We start from the raw sequence: 27728 nt of genomic DNA on the forward strand, positions 1-27728 counted from the left end.
GTTGAAGTTTTTACAGTATACCAAAATGAAGTGGCAAAAATAAAATGTAAAAAAAAGGGAAAAATTTCTGCGCTCAAGATAAAATTACATGAGTGAAATGGCATACAAGCAAAGCTGCTGGCACTGATCTATAGAAAACGATCCAGTAAATATATGCAAAAATGTGCAGCGCTAAAGCAATGATGAGTGACATAAAATCAATAATATGACAAAAAAAAATTGTGTGCACAATCAAACAGAAGGGACAAAATAGTCCTCAGTCCATGAAAAAAAAAAAAAAAACGTGAAAAGAAAGGGATTGACCCAAACGTGTATAAAATAAAGTTCTAATAATAAGGTGCTACACCTGGAGTGCACCACAACACCCAGCAAATATCAGATGTTCCAAGTGGTTCCTTCTCTTAAGAGACAGCAGAAAATGACACCTGTGTGTGAAGGGATAAGAGGGCTGCTTACCAGAGGTCTGTGGCCATTTAAACTAATGAATTGGCCCCAAAACAGCAATAGGCATTGGCACTGGTACAGGGTCCCGAGTAAGCACTGTTCACATCCCAGATAAATATTCCTCAAATCCAGTAAGGCACCAAACAGGATCAATTGTGAATGGCATTTAAATGAAAAATAGAAGGTGGGAGACACATAATCCAGGAAAAACAATAGGAAGGCTTTATTAAAATGACACTTACAAAAGGAAGCAGAAACAATTGCATAAAACCAGATTCCAGAGGTTAGTAGGAGGATCGCAGCGTCCCGCATCCTCACTGGTACAAACGAAGCCGGCACGAGCAGGGGGGCATGTTGACATCACGTGTGATGCGTCGACGCCTTAAACGTATGCCGACGTATTTCTGTAGTCGACGTAATCGATTACGTCGGCGTGCCGTTGCAGCACTAGTTCCTTAAGGATGTTCTAAACAGTTGATTTGGCCACACTTAATGTTTTTGCTATCTCTCGCATGGGTTTGTTTTGTTTTTTTTCAGCCCAATGATGGCTTGGTTCACTGATAGTGACAGTTCTTTGGATCTCATATTGAGAGTTGACAGCAACAGATTCCAAGTGCAAATCGCACACTTAAAATGAACTCTGGACCTGTTATCTGCTCCTTGTAAATAGGATAATGAGGGAATAACACACACCTGGCCATGGAACAGCTGAGCAGCCAATTGTCCCATTACTTTTGGTCCCTTAAAAAGTGGGAGGCACATATACAAAACTGTTGCAATCCCTACACCTCTCACCTGATTTGGATGTAAATACCCTCAAGTTAAAGCTGAAAGTCTGCAGTTAAAGCACATCTTGTTTGTTTCGTTTCAAATAGATTGTGGTGGCGTATAGAGCCAAAAAGATTACAATTGTGTAGATGTCCCAATATTTATGGACCTGACTGTATATCCATCTATATCTCCACATATACATACACACAGTGCCTTCATAAAGTGTTCAGAATCCCCTTCGACCCCCCCCCCCCCCAATTTTATGTTTCAGTCTGATACTACAGTTGTTAAATTTCTTTTTCTCTCATTAATCTACACTCTCAACCCATAATGCCAAAGGAAATTCATCATTTTAGAAAGGTCTGAATTTAAGAAAAAAAAATGAAATATATATCACATGTACTTAAGTATTCAGACCCTTTACATTGTAATTGCTGCCAAAGATGCTTCAACAAAATACTGAGTGGAGTGGAGCTTTGCACACCTGGATTGCCATTCTTTTTTGCAAATCCTCTCAAGCTTAGTCAGGTTAAAGAGGACTGTCGCTGAACAGCCATTTTCAGGTCTCTCTCCGGAGACATTCAATGGGGTTCAAGTCAGGGCTCTGGTTGGGCCACTTGTGTTGTCTTGGCTGTGTGCTTAGGATTGTTATGTTGAAAAGTGAACCTTCGGTCCAGTTTGAAGTCCTGAGCACCGTGGAACAGGTTTTCATTGATGATATCTGTACTATGCTCCATTCAGCTTTCCCTCAACCCTTACCAGTCTCCCAGTCCCTGCTGCTGAAAAGCACCCCCACAGCATGATGCTACCACCATGCTTCACTGTAGGGATGGTACTGGACAGGGGCTACGAGGTTCCTGGGTTTTCTCCAGACAGAACATTTAAAATTAAGGCCAAACAATTCAACCCCGTTTTCATCAGGCCAGAGAATTTTGTTCCTCGGTTTGGGGGTCATTCAGGTTCTTTTTTTTTCCAAACTTCTTGTGTACTTTTAGGTGTTTTGCACAGTCTGCCATAAAGCCCAGATGGGTTGAAAAATGCAGTTATGGTTGTCCTTCTGGAACTTTGTCCCATTTCCACACAGAATTTCTGGAGCTCACTCAGAGTGACCATCGGGTTTCTTGGTCTTCTCTTTTGCCAAGACTTTCCCCCTCCCCGATTGCTCAGTTTGGCCATCTCTTTTGGAAGTTTCCTCATTGTGCCAAACTTTCTTCCATTTGAAAATTTTGGAGACCACTGTGCTTTTGGGAACATTCAGTGCAGCCTTCCCGAGATCTGCCTTGAAATAATCCGGTCTGAGTTCTGCAGGCAGTTCCTTTGACCTAATGGCTTTTGCTCTGAAACAGTATGCATTGTCAGCTGTGAGGCTTTTTATAAAGGGAGGTGTGTGAATTTCCAAAATCATGTCAAATCAATTTCATTTACCACAAGTGGACTCCAATTAAGGTGTAGAAACATCTCAGCAACGATCACGAGAAATGGGGGGCACTGAGCTAAATTCCAAGTGTTGTTGCAAAAGTTCTGAATATTTATGCCAATGTGATGTTTGCAAATGTATGAAAAAGAAAAAACTGAACTATTTCTATAATTCTGCTTTTACAGTGTGAGATTAATGAGAAAAAAATGGATTTTTGTTTTTCAATGTACGCCCTCCAGACTCGATAAATCTTCATAGAAGTAGATTTTCTAGCTTTTAACAGCGTAGGAATCCCCAATTCAGACACCCCTCCATCCTTCAGCACCTGGCTTTCAACAGCCAAGCCGTTAAATCCAGCGACTGTAAAAGCAGAATGGAAGATTGGTCCTTGAGCTAACAGATTTTCTCTGAGAGGTCTCCGAGGGACATCGGCCGCCAGCCACACTAGGTCTGCATACCAGAACCTGCGAGGCCGGTCTGGAGCCACTAGGACTCTTCTGCCTTGATTCTTCGCAGGAGTCTTGGCAGTAGAGTTATCGAGGGAATGCATTCATCAGGCGGTACTGGCCCCAAGGAGCCACCACAGCGTCTGTGGCGTCGGCCAGAGGATCCCGAGACCTTGCTACGAACCGTCCATTGGGTCAGACAAAGCCTGATCTTCAAAATTTCAAAGGATGTTGATCAGCAGGCTGGACTCCTTCAGAGTCCAAACCCCCCGAGCACAATCCCTGTGCAAGACACCTCCCCACCCGGACAGGCTGACATTCGTGGTGACCACCGTCCAGTACAGGGGGAGAAAAGATTTGCCCTGTCGAAGCGCCAGGGAGCGGAGCTACCAGATCAGGGATCCCTTCGTACCCTGGCTCAACAGGATCAGATTGTCTAGAGACTATGGGTTCTTGTTCCATTTGGGAAGAATCTCCTTTTGCAGAGATCTGGTATGGAGCGGAGTAAACGGAACCGCCTAAACAAAAAGGTGGAGACCATTAAGCTCAGCACTTGCATACAGGTCCTGAGAGATGACCGTCGGTTGGACAACAGGAGCCGTATTGCATCTTGCAACTTCTGGCGTTTCACCTCTGGAAAAAAAACACCCGGGCTGAGGCCGTGTCCAGGGTCCGGCCCAGAAAGTCCAGCTTGGTGGATGGGACCAGAACAGATTTTTTGGAAATTCGGTTTCCATGGGACCAGAACAGATTTTTTGGAATTTCAGTTTCCATCCGAACTCTTGCAGAGTTCACACCCACCACAATCTCCTTCTGCCTTACCAATGCTAACACCAGGGCCAAAACTTTTGTGAACACCCGAGGAGGCGAGACCAAAGGGTAATGCCACAAATTGATTGTGCTCCTCGCCTAAGGCAAAGAAAAGGAAACGCTGATGCCAGGAAATATCCCTGATGAAGAAATGCCACTCCATTCGAACTTTCTGAACCCAAACAAAGCGGTTCAAGGCCTTGAGGTCCAGAATTGGAAGGACCTTGCCTTCCTTCCTGGAAACAGTAAATAGGTTTAAATAAAACTCCTGAAAAGCATTCCGATTCCGGAACCGGTACAACCCCATTAAATCGGATCCTGTACCGCCACCAAGAACACCTCGTAGGCGATCTGGCAACAAACGTAGGTTGGAAGGGAAGAACCTTGCCGGAGCCAAGGACCGAACTCCCATTTGTAACCGGACCGAATCAACTCGTGGACCAGACCCTTTTGTCTTGAATAAAGGAGGTCCACGGATCCGGAAAGAAGCAAAGACATCCCCCCACCCCAGATAGGGGAAAGGGTGCCCCTCCAGGTAGAAGCGGGCTTGTCTGTGGTCCCGGAGGAACCCACTCTCGACTTACCAGGCCAGGGCCCCTTGGAACCCCCTGCGGGGTTACAGGCGGATTTTGATCCCTGGTCCTTGGATCCGAGGGACAAAAGGACCGCTTACGGGACGAGAAGGGCCACCTTTGCCACCTAGGCTCTTTGCTTCTGGTAGTCTATGGAAGCAAGAGCACTCTTACCTCCAGTAAGACCCTTAATGACCTCTTCCATGGAAGCTCAGAACAAGTGGTCTCCAAAAAAAAAAAAAAAAAAAAAAAAAAAAAAAAACGGAGGTCAATACTTTCATCGAAGCCTGGCCCACAGACCATATTTCAGCCATATCATGCAGCGAAAAAAAGTCACCGCTGTCACGGACACCCTACAGGCTAAGGGGGCAGCATCAAGAGAGGCATCACAGGGATACTGAAACACCTGGACCAAGTAGTCCGCCAGGTTAGAAAGGGACTTTCCCCCTTCCAAATCCTGGCGCAGGAGCTTAGCCCAATCTGTTAGGTCTAGGAAATCCAGTTTATGGCAAAAACTGGCCACAGAATGGAAAAGGCCAAGGAAAAACAAAAAAGGTACGAGACCAGAGATTCAGCTCTCTTGTCAAAAGGGGCCTTAGTCCTCCACCGGGAGAAGGGTGGCTTTATTTCAACCTGGAAACCTGCAAGTCCACCACAAGTGGTACTGTCAGTTTCTTTAACAGGGACTCCTCAAAATGATACCTTCTAGCAAAAGTTTAGAGACCCAATGAGAGCATTTGGGGGAACGCTACTGACTCTGTACAAGGTTTTCGAAATAGGCAGAAAAGGGAAACCCCTTTGCCACTTTGGAGGCTCTGCGGGTACCAAATTGCACCTGCGCAGCAGTAGCTGCTTCCTCCAAATCCAAAGTTTCCTGCACTGATACAATCAGTGCATCCACTAGCCGTGGGTAAATGGGGGGTGGTCCGCAGAGGGACTCCGATAGCGAAGGGGAGTAACAAAAAGGGAAGGAAGGGCACTTGTGTGTCCGACCAACCCAGGGAGGGGCCCACTCCCACCCTGAAAAACCACCAGAAGGGGGAACACTACTTACCACACCTTGGGACCGGGCAGGCACCGCTCCAGGCAGACCACCGCACCATCTTGGAATAGGGGTGCTGCAGCCATCAGCAACTCAGGTCATGACTGGGGCCGTGGCCAGGGCTATGCATCCTCATGAGGCGTGTAACTCGCCAGCCAGCCCCCATCCAGTGGGGCCATGTCGCGGCCAATCTAGCGCGGCGGTCGGGTTGCGCTTGCTGGCCAGACTGGGAAGACCGTAAGGATCTAGGATATCCAGTCAGTCGCCCAGTCCGGCAGTTGATTGAAGTTCTCAGAGGAACAGAAAAAAAAAAAAAAAGCGAGGACGAGAGAGAGAGAGAACGAGAGAGAGAGAGAACGAGAGAGAGAGAGAGAGAGAGAGAGAGAACGAGAGAGAGAGAGAGAGAGAACGAGAGAGAGAGAGAACGAGAGAGAGAGAGAACGAGAGAGAGAGAGAACGAGAGAGAGAGAGAACGAGAGAGAACGAGAGAGAGAGAGAGACTCCCCCCTCCCTCTCTGCTCCAGTGTCCGCCCCCTCCCCTCCTGCTGCTATTAAAACTTCTATTATCCTCCAGAGCCAACCGGTCACGTGATCGCCAGGAGCCGCTCTCAAATATGGTAAAAACTGGATTTTTTTTTTTTTAGAACAGAGACAGGAGCACTTGTAATCAGGGTACACAGACGATTTTAGGTGGATAATAAAAGTTAATAGCAGCAGGAGGGGAGGGGGTGGGCACTGACACAGGAGCAGACAGGCAGGGAGGGGGGAGAGGAGTATAGAGCTGCGGATGACGGAAGCGCGTAAAAAAGGGCTCAGCAGCCATTATATACCGTGGTCAGTTTGCAGGGGGGAGGGAAGAAACTGGCAGCATCAGCCATGTTTTTTTTTAGGTAATAGAGAGACAGTGAAAGGAGCATTTGTAATCAGGGTGCAGAGAGGATTTAAAGTTGTTAAAAGTGGGTTAACAACCACTTTAAGAATTCAAATTTGGAGCAATTTGCGGCTACAGCATGAAATGTTTATCAGTGAGGAGTGTGGGCACAGACACAATTTGCCTCTTACTGCCCTTAATCTTGAAGCAGAGAAGAACATACACAATTCGAGGCCGTTTGGTTTGTGAAATCTGCTAATTTGAATATTAGCAGCCCTCACAACTACAGAAACCGTAATGTATACATCAATTACAGTTACACGAATCATAACATCCACATAGACAGATAATAGAAAATATTGTGCATGCATACCTTCTCAGTATCCTTCTGCTGCTGCAGCTGTTTTAGACGTCTATTTTTTTCCAGCTGTTTTTCCAACTCAGTCTCCAATTCATCTTCTTCCAAAGCAAACGGTGAGTCTGGAATCATCTCTGGAAAAAGAAGCATGGTTTATTCAAACCTTTTGTTTAGGGAAAACACAGGAATAGGGTTTTTTTTTCACTTGTGGTTACGTGCGGGTTCACACTGGTGTGATGCGGGAACCCTGCAAATCCACTGCGGGGTCCGGCATCGCAACCGACTAGCGGACAGTTCACACTGCTATATGTGAACTGCTGGGAGTGTCAGTACAAAAAGTTATGACACCCCCAGATTAGTTTGCATATAGCAGTGCGAACTGTCAATTCGGTCAGGAACAACCATGCGATTAGATACTGGTGCGGACCAAAAAAAAAAAAAAAAAAAAAAAAAAAAAAAGGGCTCTGCATGACTTTACTTGAAGCCGACCGAGAGACCTAGGCATTCTGTACCTACAGGAGAATTGGACTACAGGCAAAAAAAAAAAAAAAAAAAAAATAGCAAGCTCAGGATAACCTCCAATGAACTGCAAGAAAATAATTTTACAGCAAGAACAAAAAACCCAATTCTTCTTTCTCACCCATTCATTGAATGTCACACAAATTCTGATACGGTCAGGATGTCCAAAAGCAGTCCAACTTAAGGCCAACAAACCTAGAATGACCAACACTCAAATCTAACACCTTATAAAGCCAAGCCCCCCCCCCCTATCAAATGGAAGAACCTACCACATGACCAGACACTCAAAGTCAGTATAGAATAATCACCCAAAGGAAAAATTACTGCAGACCAAAAGGAAAATCACTGAAATCAGGATCAAGAAAGAAGCTGATCACCCATAACCTACTAAAACAGGTAGAACGGCAATCTCCTATACAGAAGGATAAAGCGCCACAACCTAATGTGGTCAGAGAACGGGGTTCAGCCTCTGGAAGACCCAGGTGCATGAAAGAAAAGTATGAGGCGCAAACACCTAGTGCATTACCCGTGGTCACCGTTAATACAATTTTTAATAAAATGCCAAATGCATACTCACATGAAGATTGTTAAAATCGTGTTACAAGAATCCACCACACATGAAATGGAACATGTCCTTGTAGATAGGACCACTAATGCGTTTCGTCCTCTATTCAGTCTCTTCTTTTTTTTTTTTAAAAGGTTAAACAGTCACCACGGGTAATGCACTAGGTGTTTGCGCCTCCTTTTTCTTTTCTTGGGGAGAACACCATTTGGCTCAAGGGACGAACAAACTCAGGAATTAAATCCCTGAAGAGATAGGGTGCAAATGAAACACCTTCACAAGGGTAGGCATTGAAGATCCAAGCTCTATGCTAAAGAGATCCCTGCTGGTATGCCAGAGGTGTCTCTGGGGCAACCTCAACGGCATCTGCTGAAGAACAAACCTGTCTAATCTTGGCCTCAAGTTTTAGGTCTATGAACTCTTCTGATACCCATCCCACATCATCTGTGGATCAAAAGAAAGCTCATCAGTAAGATGAAGACCTTTCACCTGACTGAAGGCAAAAACAAAAAGGAGTGCTCAAAAGACATTACGCAATCGGTTGCGAATCATTCACAGAAAAGGGGTTTAACCTCAAAAAGGATAGGGATATAATCAGTTACGGTAGTTTTTTCCCTTCGGGATAAAGCTTTTGCAATAATAAATTAGAGCTAATCATTTTAATCAGCCATTAATGTTAATTGGTTTGTTTTATCTATGTAAATAGATTCATTCTTCCGGAGAGATAGAGCTGGTGAAAAACAACGGTCTTGCTGGCTAGATCACCAGCCAAATAGAGAAGCCTAAAAAAGGAAATTAATACACCCATCACATCTAAGAATTTGTAAGCAACATAATAAATGTTTGCTTTTGGGCTTAATACTGCTTTAGGGTAAATATGCGGTGTACCCTTGCATTGAGTAACTATTGTGATTACTCTGGTCTACAGGGTACATATTGCAATGCTGAAACCTGACAAGACCAGACCAGTGAGGTCTTGCAGGCAAGTAACCCCTTTGGGCAGATCTTGTCTACTAGGATCCATTATGCCTACACTCTCTGCAGGGTGTTGCCTGAGTGTGCCACAATGGGGATGTCAAGAAAAAGGCACTGGTCCTAATACAGGAGCCAACACTACTTACAGGTCCCTCTCAAAAAATTAGCATATTGTGATAAAGTTCATTATTTTCTGTAATGTACTGATAAACATTAGACTTTCATATATTTTAGATTCATTACACACAACTGAAGTAGTGCAAGCCTTTTATTGTTTTAATATTGATGATTTTGGCATACAGCTCATGAAAAACCAAAATTCCTATCTCAAAAAAATAGCATATCTTGAAAAGGTTCTCTAAACGAGCTATTAACCTAATCATCTGAATCAACTAATTAACTCTAAACACCTGCAAAAGATTCCTGAGGCTTTTAACTCCTCCCAGCCTTGTTCATTACTCAAAACCGCAATCATGGGTAAGACTACCGACCTGACTGCTGTCCAGAAGGCCATCATTGACACCCTCAAGCAAGAGGGTAAGACACAAAGAAATTTCTGCACGAATAGGCTGTTCCCAGAGTGCTGTATCAAGGCACCTCAGTGGGAAGGAAAAAGTATGGCAGAAAACGCTGCACAACGAGAAGAGGTCACCGGACCCTGAGGAAGATTGTGGAGAAGGACCGATTCCAGACCTTGGGGGGCCTGCGGAAGCAGTGGACTGAGTCTGGAGTAGAAACATCTAGAGCCACCGTGTACAGGCGTGTGCAGGAAATGGGCTACAGGTGCCGCATTCCCCAAGTCAAGCCACTTTTGAACTAGAAACAGCGGCAGAAGCGCCTGACCTGGGCTACAGAGAAGCAGCACTGGACTGTTGCTCAGTGGTCCAAAGTACTTTTTTCGGATGAAAGCAAATTTTGCATGTCATTCGGAAATCAAGGTGCCAGAGTCTGGAGGAAGACTGGGGAGAGGGAAATGCCAAAATGCCTGAAGTCCAGTGTCAAGTACCCACAGTCAGTGATGGTCTGGGGTGCCATGTCAGCTGCTGGTGTTGGTCCACTGTGTTTTATCAAGGGCAGGGTCAATGCAGCTAGCTATCAGGAGATTTTGGAGCACTTCATGCTTCCATCTGCTGAAAAGCTTTATGGAGATGAAGATTTCATTTTTCAGCACGACCTGGCACCTGCTCACAGTGCCAAAACCACTGGTAAATGGTTTACTGACCATGGTATTACTGTGCTCAATTGGCCTGCCAACTCTCCTGACCTGAACCCCATAGAGAATCTGTGTGATGTTGTGAAGAGAAAGTTGAGAGACGCAAGACCCAACACTCTGGATGAGCTCAAGGCCGCTATTGAAGCATCCTGGGCCTCCATAACACCTCAGCAGTGCCACAGGCTGATTGCCTCCATGCCACGCCGCATTGAAGCAGTCATGTCTGCAAAAGGATTCCCGACCAAGTATTGAGTGCATAACTGAACATAACTATTTGAAGGTTGACTTTTTTTGGATTAAAAACACTTTTATTGGCGGATGAAATATGCTAATTTTTTGAGATAGGAATTTTGGTTTTTCATGAGCTGTATGCCAAAATCATCAATAATAAAACAATAAAAGGTTTGCACTACTTCAGTTGTGTGTAATGAATCTAAAATATATGAAAGTCTAATGTTTATCAGTACATTACAGAAAATAATGAACTTTATCACAATATGCTAATTTTTTGAGAGGGACCTGTATATCAAAAGTGATATTTGTGCATGGATGACACTGGGAGAGCTAAAACTCGGTACAGTACACTTAGAGAGAGTCCCTCAGAAGAACGGTAAGGAGTACCAGATATTGCTGAAGGCCTTATGTTAACTTCATGTACAAGGGATATAGTTGTTTACTATACTGCCATGTTGTGGCCATTTCGGTTACTGCATCTTTTTCAGTGTTCCCTCCTATTCTATGATGTATTTCCCCTTCCTGTGTGGTAAGGGTGGAGGAAAAAATAAAGTACTGAGTGCAGAACCACGTCGTGTCTGTGGAGTTTATCAATGGTAGCAGAGGATGGTTTCCAACTATAGAGTACCACTTAAGTTTGATGAAAATCAGACCATACGAGTGCTGGAAAAATGAAATTAGTATTTGGAAACTTGTTACGGATTTGGACAAGAAGAAGCAGGCACTAGCGGTGGTGTTAGGGCTCGAGGGGCGAGCCAGAGAGACCGCTTTGGAAATACCCGCGAGCGATCTGAATGAAGACAATGGTATGGAAACCTTGTTAGCTAAGCTGGACTCTATTCTTGAGAGAAGAAAAAGACCGCGCTTATGAAGCGTACTCTCATTTCGACTCGATTTCCAAAGACAGCGCAATGTCCATGGCAGACTACATCATAGACTTTGAGCAGAGATACAACCGCATGAAGAAATACAACATGACCTTGCCTGACGCTGTGTTAGCGTTTAAACTACTGGACACGGCTTGTCTTGAAGAGAAGAGTAGGCAGCTAGCACTTACAGCGTGCACGGATTTAACATTTGCATCCATGAAGTCAGCGTTAAAAACGGATTTTCGGAGGAAAAACCAGTGGAGCAAGTGGAGGCAGCTTGACTCAAGATGCGGCGTTTTTCACGGAGCAGAGGCCACCAGGTAAATTCAGACGGAACAGCCAGTCACAGAATAGACAGTGGCAGCCACAGCAAGGTACAAACCCGCTCGACAAATATGGTAAGCGAACAAAATGCGTAATTTGTCAGAGCACGTACCATTGGGCCAAAGACTGTCCTCATCAGAGAAATGAAGTAAAGCTAGCAGAAGATGAAAATGTCGAAGAGTGTAACATTACACTGTTTACAAAAGTTATGACGGACTCGGAGATCTTCCTAACTGAATCACTGGGATCAGCTATCATTGACACAGCATGCACACGTACTGTTTGTGGTGAAAAGTGGCTGGATAGTTACATGAAAGACCTGAGCCAAAGCCAAATAAACAAACTGATGCAAACAGAATCTTCAAGCTGTAGACCTTTCAGATTTGGTGATTGTCAGGTGGTACACTCCTACAGAAAGGTAAAGCTTCCCGCTAAGATCGGACCAACAAAATGTCACATTGAAACGGAAGTTGTTCCTGTTGATATCCCTTTACTGCTGAGCAAAATGGCTCTAAAGAGAGCAGGAACGGTTTTAGACATGGAGAATGACAAAGTTGTCATGTTCAAGCAACCAGTGCCTCTTGAGCTCACTAGTTCGGGACACTACTGTGTCGACATTAGAGATGGTAATACTGAAGTGGACACCAATGAAAGTGAAGTTCTTGTCATCACAGCAGAGAGGTCTACAAAAGAGAAGCGTAAAATTCTCCTGAAGCTTCACAAACAGTTTTGCCATGCCTCTGCAGACCGGCTGCAGAGGCTTATCCTCAGCTCTGGAAATACTGACAAAGACTATCCAGTTACTCTGCAAGAGATTATCCGTAACTGTGAGGTATGTCAAAGATATAATAGGACCCAAGCCCAGGCCTGCTGTGGGTTTGCCTTTAGCCTCAGAGTACAATGAGACGGTGGCAATGGATTTACATGAGCTGGAACCTGGCATATGGTACCTCCACATCATTGACCATTTCACACGCTTCAGCGGTGGAAACATTGTGAGAACAAAGAAAGACTCTGAAATGTGTCAACTCTTTCATTCACTCGTGGATAAGTGTTCATGGTGCCCCAAAACGGATATACACTGACAACGGTGGTGAGTTCAATAATGAGGAGATAAGAGAGATGGCAGAAAAATTCAACATTGAGATGAAGACCACAGCGGCATACAGTCCTTGGAGCAACGGGCTGCTGGAGAGACACAACATGACTCTGACTGAGATTCTTCTGAAGGTGAAAAGGGAAAACGGGTGTGGCTGGCAGACTGCTCTAGACTGGGCTTTAATGGCCAAGAACAGTATGATTAATGTGCATGGTTATAGTTCACACCAGCTGGTGTTTGGTCACAGTCCTAATCTTCCCTCCATTCTGGTTAATAAACTGCCTGCTCTAGAAGGCACTTCTATGAGTACTAGAGTAGGACAGCACCTAGCAGCATTGCATGCTTCCAGAAGAGCATTCACAGAGGTGGAATGCTCAGAAAGAATAAAAAGAGCTTTACGAAAGCAGCTTAGGCCTACAGATGAAAAGTATGAGACAGGAGACAGAGTGTACTACAAACGAGCAGACAGTACAGAGTGGAAAGGTCCTGCTGTAGTTATCGGTCAAGATGGCTCTGTAGTGTTTGTCAGACATGGTGGTATCCTTGTCAGAGTACACCAGTCCAGGCTGAATAAAGTTAATGCACAGGATGGGGATACACTTGTACTACCTGATATTCCTGGAGATAGTACAGAAAAAGAAAATGTAATACACACTGATATGTCAGAAAATTCAGATGATGAAATGAGTGTGAATAGAGAAGTGCAAATCCATGAAAACACAAACAGATGATAGAGAAGATGTGAGACAAACTAATGAGAGGGATGCTACTAACATACAGTGGGTTCCACGGGTGTCAAACTGAAAACAGGTCAGACAGTGACATTTACAAACAGAAATGATGAGACAAAACACACGGCCAGAGTTTTAGGCAGAGCAGGGAAAGCAAAAGGGCAATATAGAAACTGGTACAACGTGCAGTATCTTGAACCAAATGGCAACGAGGGTCAAAAGGAAGCTTTAGACATGTCACAAGTTGATGATCTTCTCACTGAATGTGAGAACACCGATGGCGATGTACTTATTACCAAAGACATCTCTTTTGATGCTGCTAAACAGCAAGAGATTGACAACTGGCAAAATAATAATGTTTACGAAGAAGTCACAGACAAAGGTCAGAAATGTATCTCTACTAGATGGGTCTGTACGTTAAAGGAAACTTCTAGTGGTGTTGTTCCCAAAGCCCGCCTTGTGGCGAGAGGTTTTGAAGAAGTCAATATGCATGAATTACAGAAAGATTCTCCCACATGTGCATCAGAATCACTCAGGCTCCTGTTAGCTGTTATTTGTCAAAACAAATGGCAAGTGAACTCTATGGATATTAAGTCTGCTTTTTTGCAGGGAATGGAACTCTTAAGAGACATTTACATTCGTCCCCCACCAGAAGCGAGCGTGGACAATGTGTTGTGGAAACTAAAGAAATGTGTGTATGGACTTGCAGATGCTTCCCTCTACTGGTACAACAAGGTCAAAGAACTCATGCTGAAAAGTGGGGGTAAAATGTCACGGGTTGATCCTGCAGTGTTTTATTGGCAGAATGAGCAGTCTGAGGTAACAGGAGTACTGGCATGCCATGCGGATGATTTTTTTTGGGCAGGTTCAGAGCATTTTGTAACCAATGTCATCCCTGTGCTTAAATCTGCATTTCACGTGGGTCGTGAAGAGTGTGAGAGTTTTTCGTATGTGGGGATGAACATTGCTACTGTGGGTGGTGTAGTACAGGTGCATCAGCACAGTTATATTGAAAACCTACAACCAATTCATTTGCAGGCAACACGTGCTGTACAGAGAGAGGCCCCACTGAATGAGAAAGAAAGAGAACAACTCAGATCCAAAATAGGACAGGTTCTGTGGGTTGCTAAACAAACAAGACCAGATGTTATGTTTGACACATGTAGCCTAGCATCCAACATTAAGAATGCTACTGTTCAGTCCATACATGAAGTGAACAAAGTGCTCCGTAAACTTAAGTCAGAGAAGGTAACACTTAAGTTTCAATACTTGGGTAACAGTGAGGATTTTGAGTTTGGTAGTATTCAGTGATGCTTCACTGGGCAATCTTCCAGATGGAGGTACACAGGGTGGGGCTCTAATTGCCCTCATGGAAAAATCAGGAAAGTTCTCCCCACTGTTTTGGCAATCTAAAAAAATTAGACGTGTGGTAAGAAGCACACTGGCAGGAGAAACCCTTGCCATGTCAGATGGTATTGACAATGCTATGTTCTTGGCTATGCTCTACTCTGAACTCACTACTGGTAAAGCTGATCTTAATGCTCTTCCTCTTATCTGTGTTACAGATAACCATTCCCTGTTTGACGCTCTTAAGTCTACAAAACAGGTCACAGAGAAGAGACTAAGATTAGAAATAAGCGGTGTCAAAGAGCTCATACATGCTAATAAAATCAAAGAAGTGCATTGGTCAACAGCCAAGTCACAACTTGCTGACTGTTTGACAAAAAAAGGTGCTTCCTCTCTTATGCTTCTTAAAGCGCTGTATGAGGGTGTATGGAAACTGTAAAATCTGGTCCATTGAGCATATATCTTGGTATTTTTATTTTGTTTGTTTAAATGCGCAAACTCACTTGAATGCTACTGTGTTCTGAAAATCATTTTTGTGTGACAATGTTTTATGTCAAACTCACCCGTTCTTTTTTTTTTATCTTAAGAAGAGAGTAAGATTGTTAACTTCATGTACAAGGGATATAGTTGTTTAATATACTGCCATCTTGTGGCCATTTCGGTTACTGCATCTTTTTCAGTGTTCCCTCCTATTCTATGATGTATTTCCCCTTCCTGTGTGGTAAGGGTGGAGGAAAAAATAAAGTACTGAGTGCAGAACCACGTAGTGTCTGTGGAGTTTATCATTATACGCCCTCAAAAATACATTTTGAGGAAGAGTGATGGCCCAGATGAACCAATTGCACAGTGACTGGAGCAAGGGGTCCAAGAAGGTGAAAGCATCCAAAGAAGACTAGGGGAGATACATAAATAGGGTTAGGAGAACAGGTAAACCAGCAAGAAAAAATAAATAAAATTAACAATCTGCCCACCTCCCCCTAATAAGTGGGACAGCACCTTTATGCGAGTGGTTTTTCAGCAGGCACGGCTGACCTCGAGCCCCATGGGCTGAGCATCAGAGGTTCTACTGCACAAGCAAATGATGAAGGATGAAACTTACCTGACCTCTCCTATAACCACCTACCTTGAAGGCAAGCGTAAACACTGGCCTTTGGTGGAATCCTTAAAAGTATCAAGTTTAAGACCAAAAAACGCAGGTCCCTCTATGGCCAAGCAATGTGCTCTGTACATATGCATCTGTAAATCTGTATAGACCTCAGATCCGTACAGGCCAAAAGTTAAGACACCTGTAACAAGTCATGGCAAGACATCTAATCCACTTGCTCAAGCAGGTGGCATTCAGCATTCTGGTGCTGGAGAGATCATTTATGAGGGCCCCAACCCATTCTACCTGCCCACTAGTGTTCCCGTTTCATAGTGGGTCACTGGCAGACCTAAAAGAATAGACCCACTATTTAAAAAAAGATTTTTCCCTCAAAAAGGGAAAATTATTCTAACACAGCAAACTGTAGGACAGTAAGCACTGCATCAAAGCCTAAAAAAGAAACATGGTATTTATGAGATGGCAGCAAGAGACTAGGGAACCTCAAAAACAGGCGATTCTGAGATAGACTATTGAAACCCAGAAACTGAATCAGAAATGGTCACAGGGACTGATGGCCCAGTCTGTTAATGTCTTAAGAAGGTCAGAGATAGACTGCCAAGATTGATGCTGGGGCACACTCTGAACATCTGTGGTTCTAAGGAAATGTGTGAATTTGGAAACAAATTCTAGAGTGGCGGGTGTAGAGGACTCACCCAGTGGAACTGAAGATTCAGAAGAAGTATACCCTATAACTACAGGGTCATTGGACTCCAGATTGCAGGTGTTGAAACCTCTCAGAGGACACACAGATCGTATGGGCTGAGGTAACCGGCGACAGTGCCCTCTTGCATCTATGTGAAGACATGTCGCACCTGGGTGGCGGTATGTAGCTAGGCAAGCCCTCAGGTACTCACCTAGACACAACTGGTGTCGATGTGTCAAAAGTGACAAGGTTCCTGCGTAGTAGGAACATATCCGAGTTTTACATGGTGCTTGCAAAGCAGAACCAGCACGGATGCTACCTTTAGTATAAATAGCATGGAAAAAAAAAAAAAAAAAAAAAAAAAAAAGAAGGAGCAACACTCCACCCAGTGAAAGACCTCAACTCTTCAGCCTTAACCTCTTCCACGGAAAAAATCGGCAGCATCAGGGAAATGTGAAAGGCGGCAAGTGGTACAATGAGAAAAGCAGCCCCTGGTTCTTAAGGAGCTGATCATGTTCTGGGGCAGCAAAAAAAAAAAAAAAAAAATTGGTTTATTTTTTTGGCATTTAAGCCTGCCAAGCAATGCAACAGCTATCAGTGAATCACATGTGCGATTCACTGACTGCAGTTGAAGGACAAAGCTGTGTGGATGGAGTCAAACAGTCACTGAGTTCAAATAGGACAAGAGGTAGCAGGAAAAATAACCCTGCAATCCGGTAGGAGAGTGGAAACTGTGCATGTTTCATGCTACACCAAAAAACAATCTGAAAGGTGGAGTTAGCGTTAACATCTAAAACTACAGGGTTACTAATCTCCCAATTGTAACAATGAACAAATTAACCATATTAGCTTACCATGATCACTAATGTCCATACTCTCCACTCGAAGGTCATCAGATTGTGGCAAGGTCTCTTTAAGAATCATAATTTCCTCTTCATCTGATTCCTCAACCCGCCTTCGACCACGACCCCGGGACCTAAAGAAAATAATTTAATTAAAGAATTAAAATAATACATTGCGATCTATTTAGAGTTCACCAGTCACATTTTTGGTATTGAGTGGGGGTAGAGTTAGAGCAGGGGTGCTTGGGACCCATACTGCTTCTTTAAGTCCACTGTTACTGTGTTGGTTTGCCACTTCTGAACCAGAAGGTTTTACCCCCTTAATGACCAGGCAATTTTTTGCAATACGACACTGCATTACTTTAACCACTTCCATACCACCTCATTGAAAAATGACGGCGGCAGGAAGGCTTTACCGATCCGGGCCGCCATTTGACGGCGGCCCTCTCTCCCAGCTACTGAGCGCCCCCGAGGGCGCGCGGCGATCGGGGACGAGGCTCGTCCCTCGGACAGAGCCCATCCCCGATCAAGGTAAAGAGCCAATGAAATTGGCTTACCACGTGACCGCCTGTCAATCAATCAGCCGGTCACAGAGTGTCAACAGAGAACACAGTAACTAGCTGTCACCGTGTTCTCCTCCTCACACACTGATCCTGTGTGAGGAGGAGATTGTGGTAACAGCTAGTTACCGATTACAGTGCACCCCAAAACACACTGATTGCGCCCGCCCCCCCAATAAAGAGGACCTGTCACTAGCCCATCAAAGTACCCGAGTACCTGTCACCAGCCCATCAGGTACTCGGGTACTCTGTTAGAAATATCCTATAAATTGACAATTGGAAAAAAAAAAAAACGCGTTTTCATTTTCTTTCCACATTTTCCAAAAACTTGTGGAAAAAAAATGGACACGTTCAAAAGACTCATTATGCCTCATAAAATATACATTGGGGTGTTTGCTTTCCAAAATAGGGTCATTTTGTGGGTAATTCCATTGTCCTGGTGCTCCAGGGCCTTCAAAAGTGTGATAGGTCGTTATTGTAAATTATATAGAAATATGAAATTATATGTGTAATTTATGCTCCTAGAACACCTGAAGGTGCTCCTTGAATATCGGGCCTCTGTATGTGGCCAGGCTGTGTAAAAGTCTCACACATGTGGTATCGCCATAATCAGGAGGAACCCAGATAGAATGTATTTTGGGGTGTAATTGCAAGTATGCATATACTGTGTGTGAGAAATAAATTATGACAATTTTTTTTTTTTTTTAATACACAAAAAAGTCTTAATTTTCCCCAAGAATTGTGGGAAAAAATTACAACTTCAAAAAACTCACCATGCCTCTTACTAAATACCCTGGAAGGTCATTTGGGGGTATTTGTACTGTCCTGACATTCCAGGGCCTCAAGAAATGTCGGTACATCAGGTGTGATCAATTTTCAATGATTGGCACCATAGCTTGTAGACTAACTTCACACAGACTTAGGCTTCTTTCACACGGTCCGCCTCCGCAGGCGGATCCGTGTTGCTCAGCGGGGATCGATCCGCGATCCCCGCTGAGCCGGGCGGATGACAGCTCCGTCTCCGCTTGCAGAGCGGAGAGGGAGGTGTCTCAGCACCCGCTGCCCTCTATGGGGGATCGGAGGAGAGCGGACCGCTTGTCCGCTCTCATCAGATCCGCTCCGCTCCGATTACTGAACGGATGGAAAAATAGGGTTTCCATCCGTCCAGATTTCAGCACAGGATCGGATGCGGATGGCAGCGGGTGTCAGCGGAGGTGACCTCCGCTGACACCCGCTGCCCCATAGAGCTGCATGGAGGATCCGATCAGATCCGCCTAAAAAACTGACAGGCGGATCTGATCGGACCGCCCGTGTGAAAGAGCCCTAAATAATAACCACTAATTGGAAGGGGGGAAAATTTCTTTTGAACACATATACTAAAGTAGGTTCTGCCGCCGTCCCTATATGTATATTGTATTGGGGGTTGCTGGTGCCTCAAACCAGATAAAGTGGGACTTTATGGGCAAGTGAGGGGTATATAACAAATTAGCATTGTATCACTCGAGAAGAATAATAGGTGAATAATAAAATAAAAATAGTATTTAATCTGTAAATACCAATAGGGTATACAACAAGCATTTAGTGACAATGGTGCTTGGGACAGAGGCCCAAGTGTGAGGAAAGAAAGACGATTCAGCAGAATCAGTGACAATGGTGTTATCTGGTGACTTAAACCATGAATAATCTTTCTTTCCTCACACTTGGGCTTTCTGTGTGAAAAAAATGATAAAAATTTTGATTGGGTACAGGTTGCATGACCGAGTAACTAGGCTGCAGATTCACCTTGCCACTTAAATGAATTTAGGATTCATTAGGAAATTCTAGAGCACTTCATGCTTCCCTCTGCTGACCAGCTTTATGGAGATGAGGATTTCATTTCCAGCAGGAATTGGCACCTACCCACACTGCCAAATGTACCCATACCTGGTTTATTGATCATGGTATCACTGTGCTTAATTGGCCAGCAAATTTGCCTGACCTAAATCCCATAGAGAATCTGTTGGGTATCGCCAAGAGGAAGATGAGACACCTCCTTTAGCTCATCTGCATTGTTGGGTCTGAGGTGTCTCATCTTCCTCTTGACGATACCCAACAGATTCTGAGGCTGACAGGTACATGTGAAATCGCCAGAACCACATCCAGGGCATGCAGAACAATTTCCTTAGGCTGTTTTGGCCTGGGAGACTGGGAAGGGAACACAATGTCTTCATTGGAATGCAAGTCAAAGACAACCTTTGAAAGGAACGATGGACAGGGGCAAAGAACCACCTTATCTCTGTGAACGACAAGATAACGCTGCTAATTCTGACACCCTGTTCGCAGAAGTGATTGCCACCAAAAAGGCCACCTTCTGGGACAGTGTAAGCAGGGGGAATCTCCTGAATATTTTCAAAGGGAGGCTTCTGGAGAACAGAGCACCAAATTGAGGTCCCAAGGTAGTAACTGAGACTGCACTGGATGATCCAAGTGTCGAATCCCCTGAAGAAAGGTATGCACCAGGGAATGCGTGGCCAAAGGTCGTTAAAAACCACCAAGGCCAAAACCTGGCCCTTGATGGTACTCAAAGCCAATTTCTGCTCAACCCCCAGTTGAAGGAAGGTCAAAACCCTAGCCACCAAGAGTGAGGGTGAACCCCAAGAGGCTCTCACCATGAAATTATTTTCCACATAAGATGGTAGATCTTCCTAGAGGTAGACTTCCTGGCTTTTAAACTGAATTGGAATCACCGACACCAACAGCAAAGCCGTCAAAGCCAGCGACTGTAAAGCAAGATGGAAGATCGGCCCTTGGGACAGCAGATCCTCCTTGAGAGTAGTCTCCAAGGGATGTCAGCGACCAGTCGCACAAGGTCGGCATACCAAGACCGGCGAGGCCAGTCCAGAGCCACTAAAATGACCAGAATCCCTTCTGCCTTGATCCTGCGCAGGAGTCTCGGCAGAAGCTTGAGTGGAGGAAGGCGCAGATCAAACAATACTGGCCCTACAGGGCCACCAGAGGATCTCGTGACCATGGCACAAACCTCTGCACCTTTCTGTTGAGCCGAGACACCAACAGATCCACCTCGGGGGTGCCCCACCAGAGACACAGCTCTCCGGAAGAAGGGACAATTCTCTTTGATCCAACGCCTGACGACAGAGTTAATTCGCCTGCAGTTTTTCACCCCTAGAATGTGTATGGCGGAGTGGGCTGGAACAAAAACATTCTGAACACCGTAGAATGCTAGCTACCTCCAGAGCCACCAAAACACTTCTTGTCCAACCCCCCTTGGTGACTGACATAAGCCACGGTCATGGCGTTGTCAGATTTAATTTGCACTGGACACCCCTGAGGACGATCCGTCAAATGATTTAGGCACAGTCTGATTGGTTGGAGTTCCAGGACATTGGATTGGTAGTCTGGACTCTTCCAGTGTCCAGACCCCCCGAGCAGAGCTCCTGCCTGGGACACCTCCCCATCTGGACAGGCTGGCATTCGTGGTGATCGCTGTCCAATACAAGGGGAGAAAGAATGTGCCCTGTCGAAGTGCCAGAGAACGTAGCCACCAGATCAGGGACCCTTTTGTTTCCTGGCTCAGCCGAATCCGATTGTCCAGAGACTTTGAACACTTGCTCCATTTGGCCAGAATGTCCCTTTGCAGGGACCTCATATGGAACTGTGCAGACGGAACTGCCTAAAAAAAAAAAAAAAAAAGTAGAAACCATCAGGCCCAGCACCCGCTTGAAAGTCTGGAGAGATGACCATCTGCTGGACAGCAGAAGATGAATTGTAGCATGCAGTTTCTAGAGTTTGTTCAAGAGGAAGGAACACTCTGGCTGGAGTCAAGCCCAGAGTCAGACCCAGATAGTCCAGCTTTGTGGAAGGAACCAGAGCAGACTTCTGAAAATTCAGAAGCCAACCAAACTCCCTCAGAGTCCATATAGTGGTCTCCATGTCGTCCATCAGAGCAGCAGAGGACTCCACTCGCAGAAGGTAGCCCAGTACTGCTATCCCCTGCTGATGTAACAGCACTACCACCGGGGTCAACGCTTTTGTGAAGACCTGAGGAGCAGATGTAAGACCAAAGGGTAATGCAACAAACTGATCATGCTCCTCTCCCACAGCAAAGCGGAGGATGCACTGGTGACAGACACATCTTGGAATGTGCAGGTAAACGTCCTTCATGTCGAGGCAAGGAAAGCCCTCTGATGCAGGGATGCCACCACCGTGCGATTGAACTCCATTCTGAACTTTTGTACCCGCACAAAGCAGTTCAGTGCCTTGAGGTCCAGGATTGGACGCACCTTGCCCTCCTTCCTTTGAACTGTAAACATGTTTGAATAAAACCCCTAAAAACGTTCAGAGGTCGGAAACAGAACAATCACCCCTTGAAGCACCAGGTCTTGCACCGCCTCAAAGAGAGCCTGTAAGCGGCCTGGGGACAAGCGCACATTTAAAGGAAAGAACCTGTGAGACCTTTAAATGTGGTCATCCAGGGTAGCTCCAAACAGGCAAAATCACTGAAAAAAAGGAAGATCAGTTAAGGCCGCAGACTAACATTTAAAAACAAAAAAAAAAAAAAAAAAAACACACACCTAAGGACCGCTGCCGACACAGACAATCTATCAAGCAGGGGAGCTGCCTCCAAGGAGGCATCACAGAAACTGCAGCCCTTGGACCAACTGGTCCGCTAGCTCAGCAAAGGCAGGGGGGCGGGGGGGCTGCTCCCCCTCCAGGTCACGGCGTAAAAAGTTTAGCCCATTCGGTCAGAGTTTGCGACACCAGGGCAATGGTGAATATTGGCCTGCAAACTTTATGGCTGAACTCGCACTGCACAGACATCGCATGTTATGTGCCTAGGCATGCGGTGCGAATCACATACGATGTCTGGGATCGCACCAGTTTGAACCCAGCCTTAAAGAGAAAACCTAGTTGAACTTCAGCAACTAGAAGTCCTACTTCTGAATAATCTCCAATGTGGTGTGTTCATATAATATATAGAGACACAGCATACTACAGAAGCATGTAAATTCATCTAAAAAAATAACCAATAATCCAATACATATGCAAATGAGGCCTACGCTACAAAGTAGACAGAATTATCCCATATCATGGGTAAAACAGTGTCTGGCTACCAATCCCGAGGAGACTATGCTCTCTTTATGGTGTATGATGCCTTTCCCATTTTAAGTAGGCTGAGCATCTCTCTCCCCAACGTGCGGTGCTGGAAGATGGTGAAATTAAAAATAAAAACGCAGAAAAGAACAAAAACAAAACAGTTTTATATTACAACTAAAGGGTAAATGCTAAAATTTCCTTGTCCTTACCTAGAACCAAAATCAGTCTCTCGAACATCCGGCTTTACAAGTATGAGGTCTTCAGCGCGAATGGTCGCCTCCTTCTTGCGTATCTTTTTCACTCGCCTCTTTGTTTTCTTGAAGGAGACCTTTTTAAAAGTAATACAAGGAAATGCTATTTTGCTTTTTAAAATTAGGCTCAAGAAAAAAAAAACTCTAGGCTTGAATTTTACAATCTTACCATCTCCTCTGGTGTATAATACTCAGATGCAAGTTTCAACCCTGGAAGTTCTAAGGATTGCGCTTGATTGTGCAAAGTTTCCCGAATCGACTGCAGTTCTTTTTCCCATGAACCATCCACTGCTCCCCCAGATTCCAGCTGGAAGGATTTCTTCTTTTCTCCTTCTATCTCTTCATCATATTTGGAAAGGACAGATTTGTGACGGAGCTAAGGATAAAAAAATAAATTCAGGAATCTTCTATCAAATGCTATGAAGAAAAAGACCAGTTAAAAACTGCAGACTCACAACAACCATGTCATCCACGCTCTCTTGTTCTTCATAAGGTTTGTAATCCGGTCTTTTTTTCTTTAGCTCAACATTTTTATCTGCCTTCTCACGATCTACCATGTTCACATTAACTAAGACATCAGATTCATCTTCATCAAGAACACCTGAAGGGGTGAAAAAAAAAAACAAAACAAAAACTACTATATAAAAACATATCTTGCATCACAGTTTAGTTTAAAGTCCAACCTATATTTAGGTATGTACATTATACACACAACACGATTATGAAACAAGGGCAATAAGCAATGAGGGACCACTGGGTATCTTCAGCTGCCGCAGAAGGATGTAGACAAAAAAAAAAAAAAAAAAAGAGAAGAAGAAGAAGAAGAAGAAGAAGAAGAAGAAGAAGAAGAAGAAGAAGAAGAAGAAGAAGAAGAAGAAGAAGAAGAAGAAGAAGAAGAAGAAGAAGAAGAAGAAGAAGAAGAAGAAGAAGAAGAAGAAGAAGAAGAAGAAGAAGAAGAAGAAGAAGAAGAAGAAGAAGTAGAAGAAGAAGAAGAAGTAGAAGAAGAAGAAGAAGAAGAAGAAGAAGTAGAAGAAGAAGTAGAAGAAGAAGAAGAAGAAGTAGAAGAAGAAGAAGAAGAAGAAGAAGAAGAAGAAGAAGAAGAAGAGGTACGTGTTTCGGGGTGTTCCCCCTTCATCAGTAGCTCTGATCAAGGGGGGGAGGGACACCACGAAACGCGTAAGAGTTTTTTTGAAGTCTACACCTTTCCACGACCTGTGGCAGCTAAGGATGCCTAGTGGAGACCCCTGGCGGTCCCTCATTGCTTATTGCCTGTGTTTCATAATCGTTTTGTGAGTATCATGTGTATACATGTCTATTACAATAAATTGTTTTAAAGATAATGCGCTAGGCTGGTGCGCCCTCTGTCCATTTCTCTTTTCCAGTCTGCTTTGGGTTACCACGACCCGTTGAGAGTGGCAGCACAGCTTGAATTTACTACAATTTGACCTCAATCGCATTTTCAGGATACCAGCCGCAAGGCCACCCCTCAAGCACAGGAGTAATTTGCCCTTTCTATATTTAGGTATGTGAACATTGTTGAAACTTCCTACCTTTGTCCTTGAGTGTTAAAATTACAGTCTGTCCCTCCGTGAAGGCATCCACATTATGTTCAACAGTCAGACCCTGCAAATCTGTAGAGGTATAGTTCTGTAAAACAGAAAACAGATTGCTTGCTGCTTTCATATTAGGTATAAAGTATATTAATAAAGTTGGTAGACAAAGGGCAGGATCTGGAACAAACCTGCAAACCTTTAAAACTACTGCAATGAAGACAGCTCCTGACTAATCTGCATACATTTTATTACAGGTACTTTATAGCACCGAACGCTGTACTACCCATATTTTAGGTGGACAATGAAATTATTGAAGATCAGAATATTTACCAGGATGCTGGAAAAACATTTTTTTTATTAATAGTATTAATCAGTGGCTTGTCAGCCAGAGATTAGAGCCATTTTTTTTTTTTTTTTTTTATCATCAGCAGAGTCTGGGACAGTTCTGCTATAAATTCATGGTCACTGAAGTGACCATAAACAAAGCAGAAGACGGAATGCAGCCAACATAAGGCATCCTGACCTGGCCAGAAGGGAAAGATTATTTGCTACCGTATGCCTTAGGTCACTGGCAGTAAGGCTGAAAAAACTAGTCAGCATAATCGATGAAAATATTTTCATATTTGATTAGTTGGTCACCTGATTAGATATAATCCGTATGGACATATCAGAAATTATGAGCAAATACAGTGCAGCGTACATAGAGCTCAGTACAGAGCATGTGAATGTGCGAGGAACAATGCCTCATGGGACATGTAGCCCTGGGCAGGAGAATAAACTGAGTGGTTCTAAAGACAGAAGTTTTTTATACTTTTATAGGGGCACTCTATACAACATTTTACAGCTTGTTATAGGGGCACGCTGAAGATCGGAGGAGCCACAAGGACCGGTGGGGGGGACCCCAGAAGAGGAGAATCAGGGATGTACAGTGCAAAGACGTTACACAAAGTACATATGATACGTTTGTACCCAGAGAAGCTGGAGGCTGATCAACTGGAGGTAAAACAAGGCATTACAATTACATTTAACCACTTAACCTCCGGAAAAATGTACCCATCCCGCATGATCAGGCAATTTTTGTGCGATACAGCACCTGCATTGCTTTAACTGTCAATTGCACAGTCATGCAACGCTATACCCAATTCTTTTGGCTGGGGCTACACTTAAAAATGTACCTGTTCCAATACAAATTTGTCAGAACAAACCTATCTTGTTTGTAACCCAGGGACTGCCTGTGTGTAAAAATATATATATATATATATATATATATATATATATATATATATATATATATATATATATATATATATATATATATATATATATATATATATATATATATATATATATATATATATATATATATATATATATATATACATATATACATATATATATATATACACACACACATATATACATACACACACACACTTTTTTTCTTTAAGTTGGGACAACTCTGCCGAGTAACAAGTTCCTTTTCACAGGATTACATCTAATGTGGTACTCATCTGTTTCCATCAGACGTTCATTGGAGCTGTAATTTCAATAATTGTAAGTTTAACTTCATATTTTCATGCATTTACAGGCAGGTATGCATTCACAAACAAGCGACTGCACAGTTTCAGACATGCATAGGTCCTTCATCAAGCTGCATGTATAGCACTAATATGTTTTAGGTTGCCTTTAGCTTCCCTCTCACAAGTGTAGGCATAAACAGGTGTATCCCATCAGCACTACTTCTGTGAATATCTGAATTACCCATCCTTATCTAATCTGCTTCCATAGACAAAGTATCTAGAGATTTGTATGTCCATTTATGATTATCTCTTACTCTAATTGAATGAAAAGCATAATATAACTACCTTCCATCCTATTATACACTAAATAAAAATTGTAATAAGGAACTCCTAACAAATAGAAAAATACGAAGTATCACATGGATTTATATGGATTTGCCTTACATTAACCCCCTACTGCTCAGCATCAAAATCCATATCGATTTAGAAAAGCATAAATGTTTCAGGGCATTTCTTGATTCGCTTTTCTACAAAAATATTACACATAAAAGTAAAAAAAAAAAAAAAACTACGCTTCCAAACATTTTCCTTACCCTACAGAAGCCAGTATAGAACATAATCTTTGTTCAAACTGTATGGTTCATCAATACAGTTTGAAGATTATGATCTATACTTGTTTCTGTAAGATTAGGAAAATTTTATAGTGACAATTATGGAGTAGTGATTTTTTTTCTCTTTCATATGTGTAATTTATTTGTAGAAAAGAAAGAATCAAGAAATGCCCTGAAACATTGTGCCGATGCTTTTCCAAATCAATATGGATTTTGAAGCGGAGCAGTAGGGCTTATGCTATGCAAACCCATATAAATCTAGGTGATACTTTGTAGGTTTATATTTGCTAGGAGTTCCACATAGAGAGATCTTTCTCTCTCTCATATTATATATAAATTGATCTATATCCATCAATTATATTTTGCTTTTGATTCAAATAGAATAAGAGAAAGTGAGAGTCTTACAGGGACACATAAATCTCTAAATACTGTGTCTTTGCGGAAGCAGATTAGATAAAGGATGGGTTAAATCAGGTATTCACAGAAGTAGCGGTGGGGGGGGGGGGGTACACCTGTGTTTATGATAAAGATAAGATAAAAGGCAACCTAAAAAACATTAGTGCTATACATGCAGCTTGATGGAAGGACATAATCATGTCCGAAACACACACACACATTATATATATATATATATATATATATATATATATATATATATATATATATATATATATATATATATATATATATATATACACATACATACACACACATATATACACACACATATATACACACACACACACACACACACACACACACACATACATATATACACACACCTCAGAAAAATGAAAGGAACACTTTTTAATCAGAGTACAGCACCAGGTCAGTTAATCAGTTAAACTCATGGGATATCGATCTCATCAGCCAAGTAGCAGAGGGGGTTGTTAATCAGTTTCAGCT

General features: G+C 43.4%; 1 protein-coding gene across 1 annotated transcript in view; it reads right to left on the reverse strand.

The window, feature by feature from the left end:
- SART1 (spliceosome associated factor 1, recruiter of U4/U6.U5 tri-snRNP) overlaps positions 1-27728 on the reverse strand; it is a gene marked incomplete at its 3' end in the record, with an annotated part of 162008 nt that overhangs the window by 90624 nt on the left and 43656 nt on the right. Inside the window, exons 8-13 of the mRNA XM_082270180.1 lie at positions 24689-24785; positions 23594-23739; positions 23308-23514; positions 23097-23215; positions 17246-17367; positions 6747-6865 (exon numbers count right to left, since the gene is read on the reverse strand). Coding sequence (XP_082126306.1) covers positions 6747-6865; positions 17246-17367; positions 23097-23215; positions 23308-23514; positions 23594-23739; positions 24689-24785 — 810 coding nt within the window. The remainder of the gene's footprint in view (positions 1-6746; positions 6866-17245; positions 17368-23096; positions 23216-23307; positions 23515-23593; positions 23740-24688; positions 24786-27728) is intronic.

This window comes from Pelophylax lessonae (genome assembly GCF_965119305.1).
Source record: "Pelophylax lessonae genome assembly, chromosome: 10".
Taxonomy (NCBI): domain Eukaryota; kingdom Metazoa; phylum Chordata; class Amphibia; order Anura; family Ranidae; genus Pelophylax; species Pelophylax lessonae.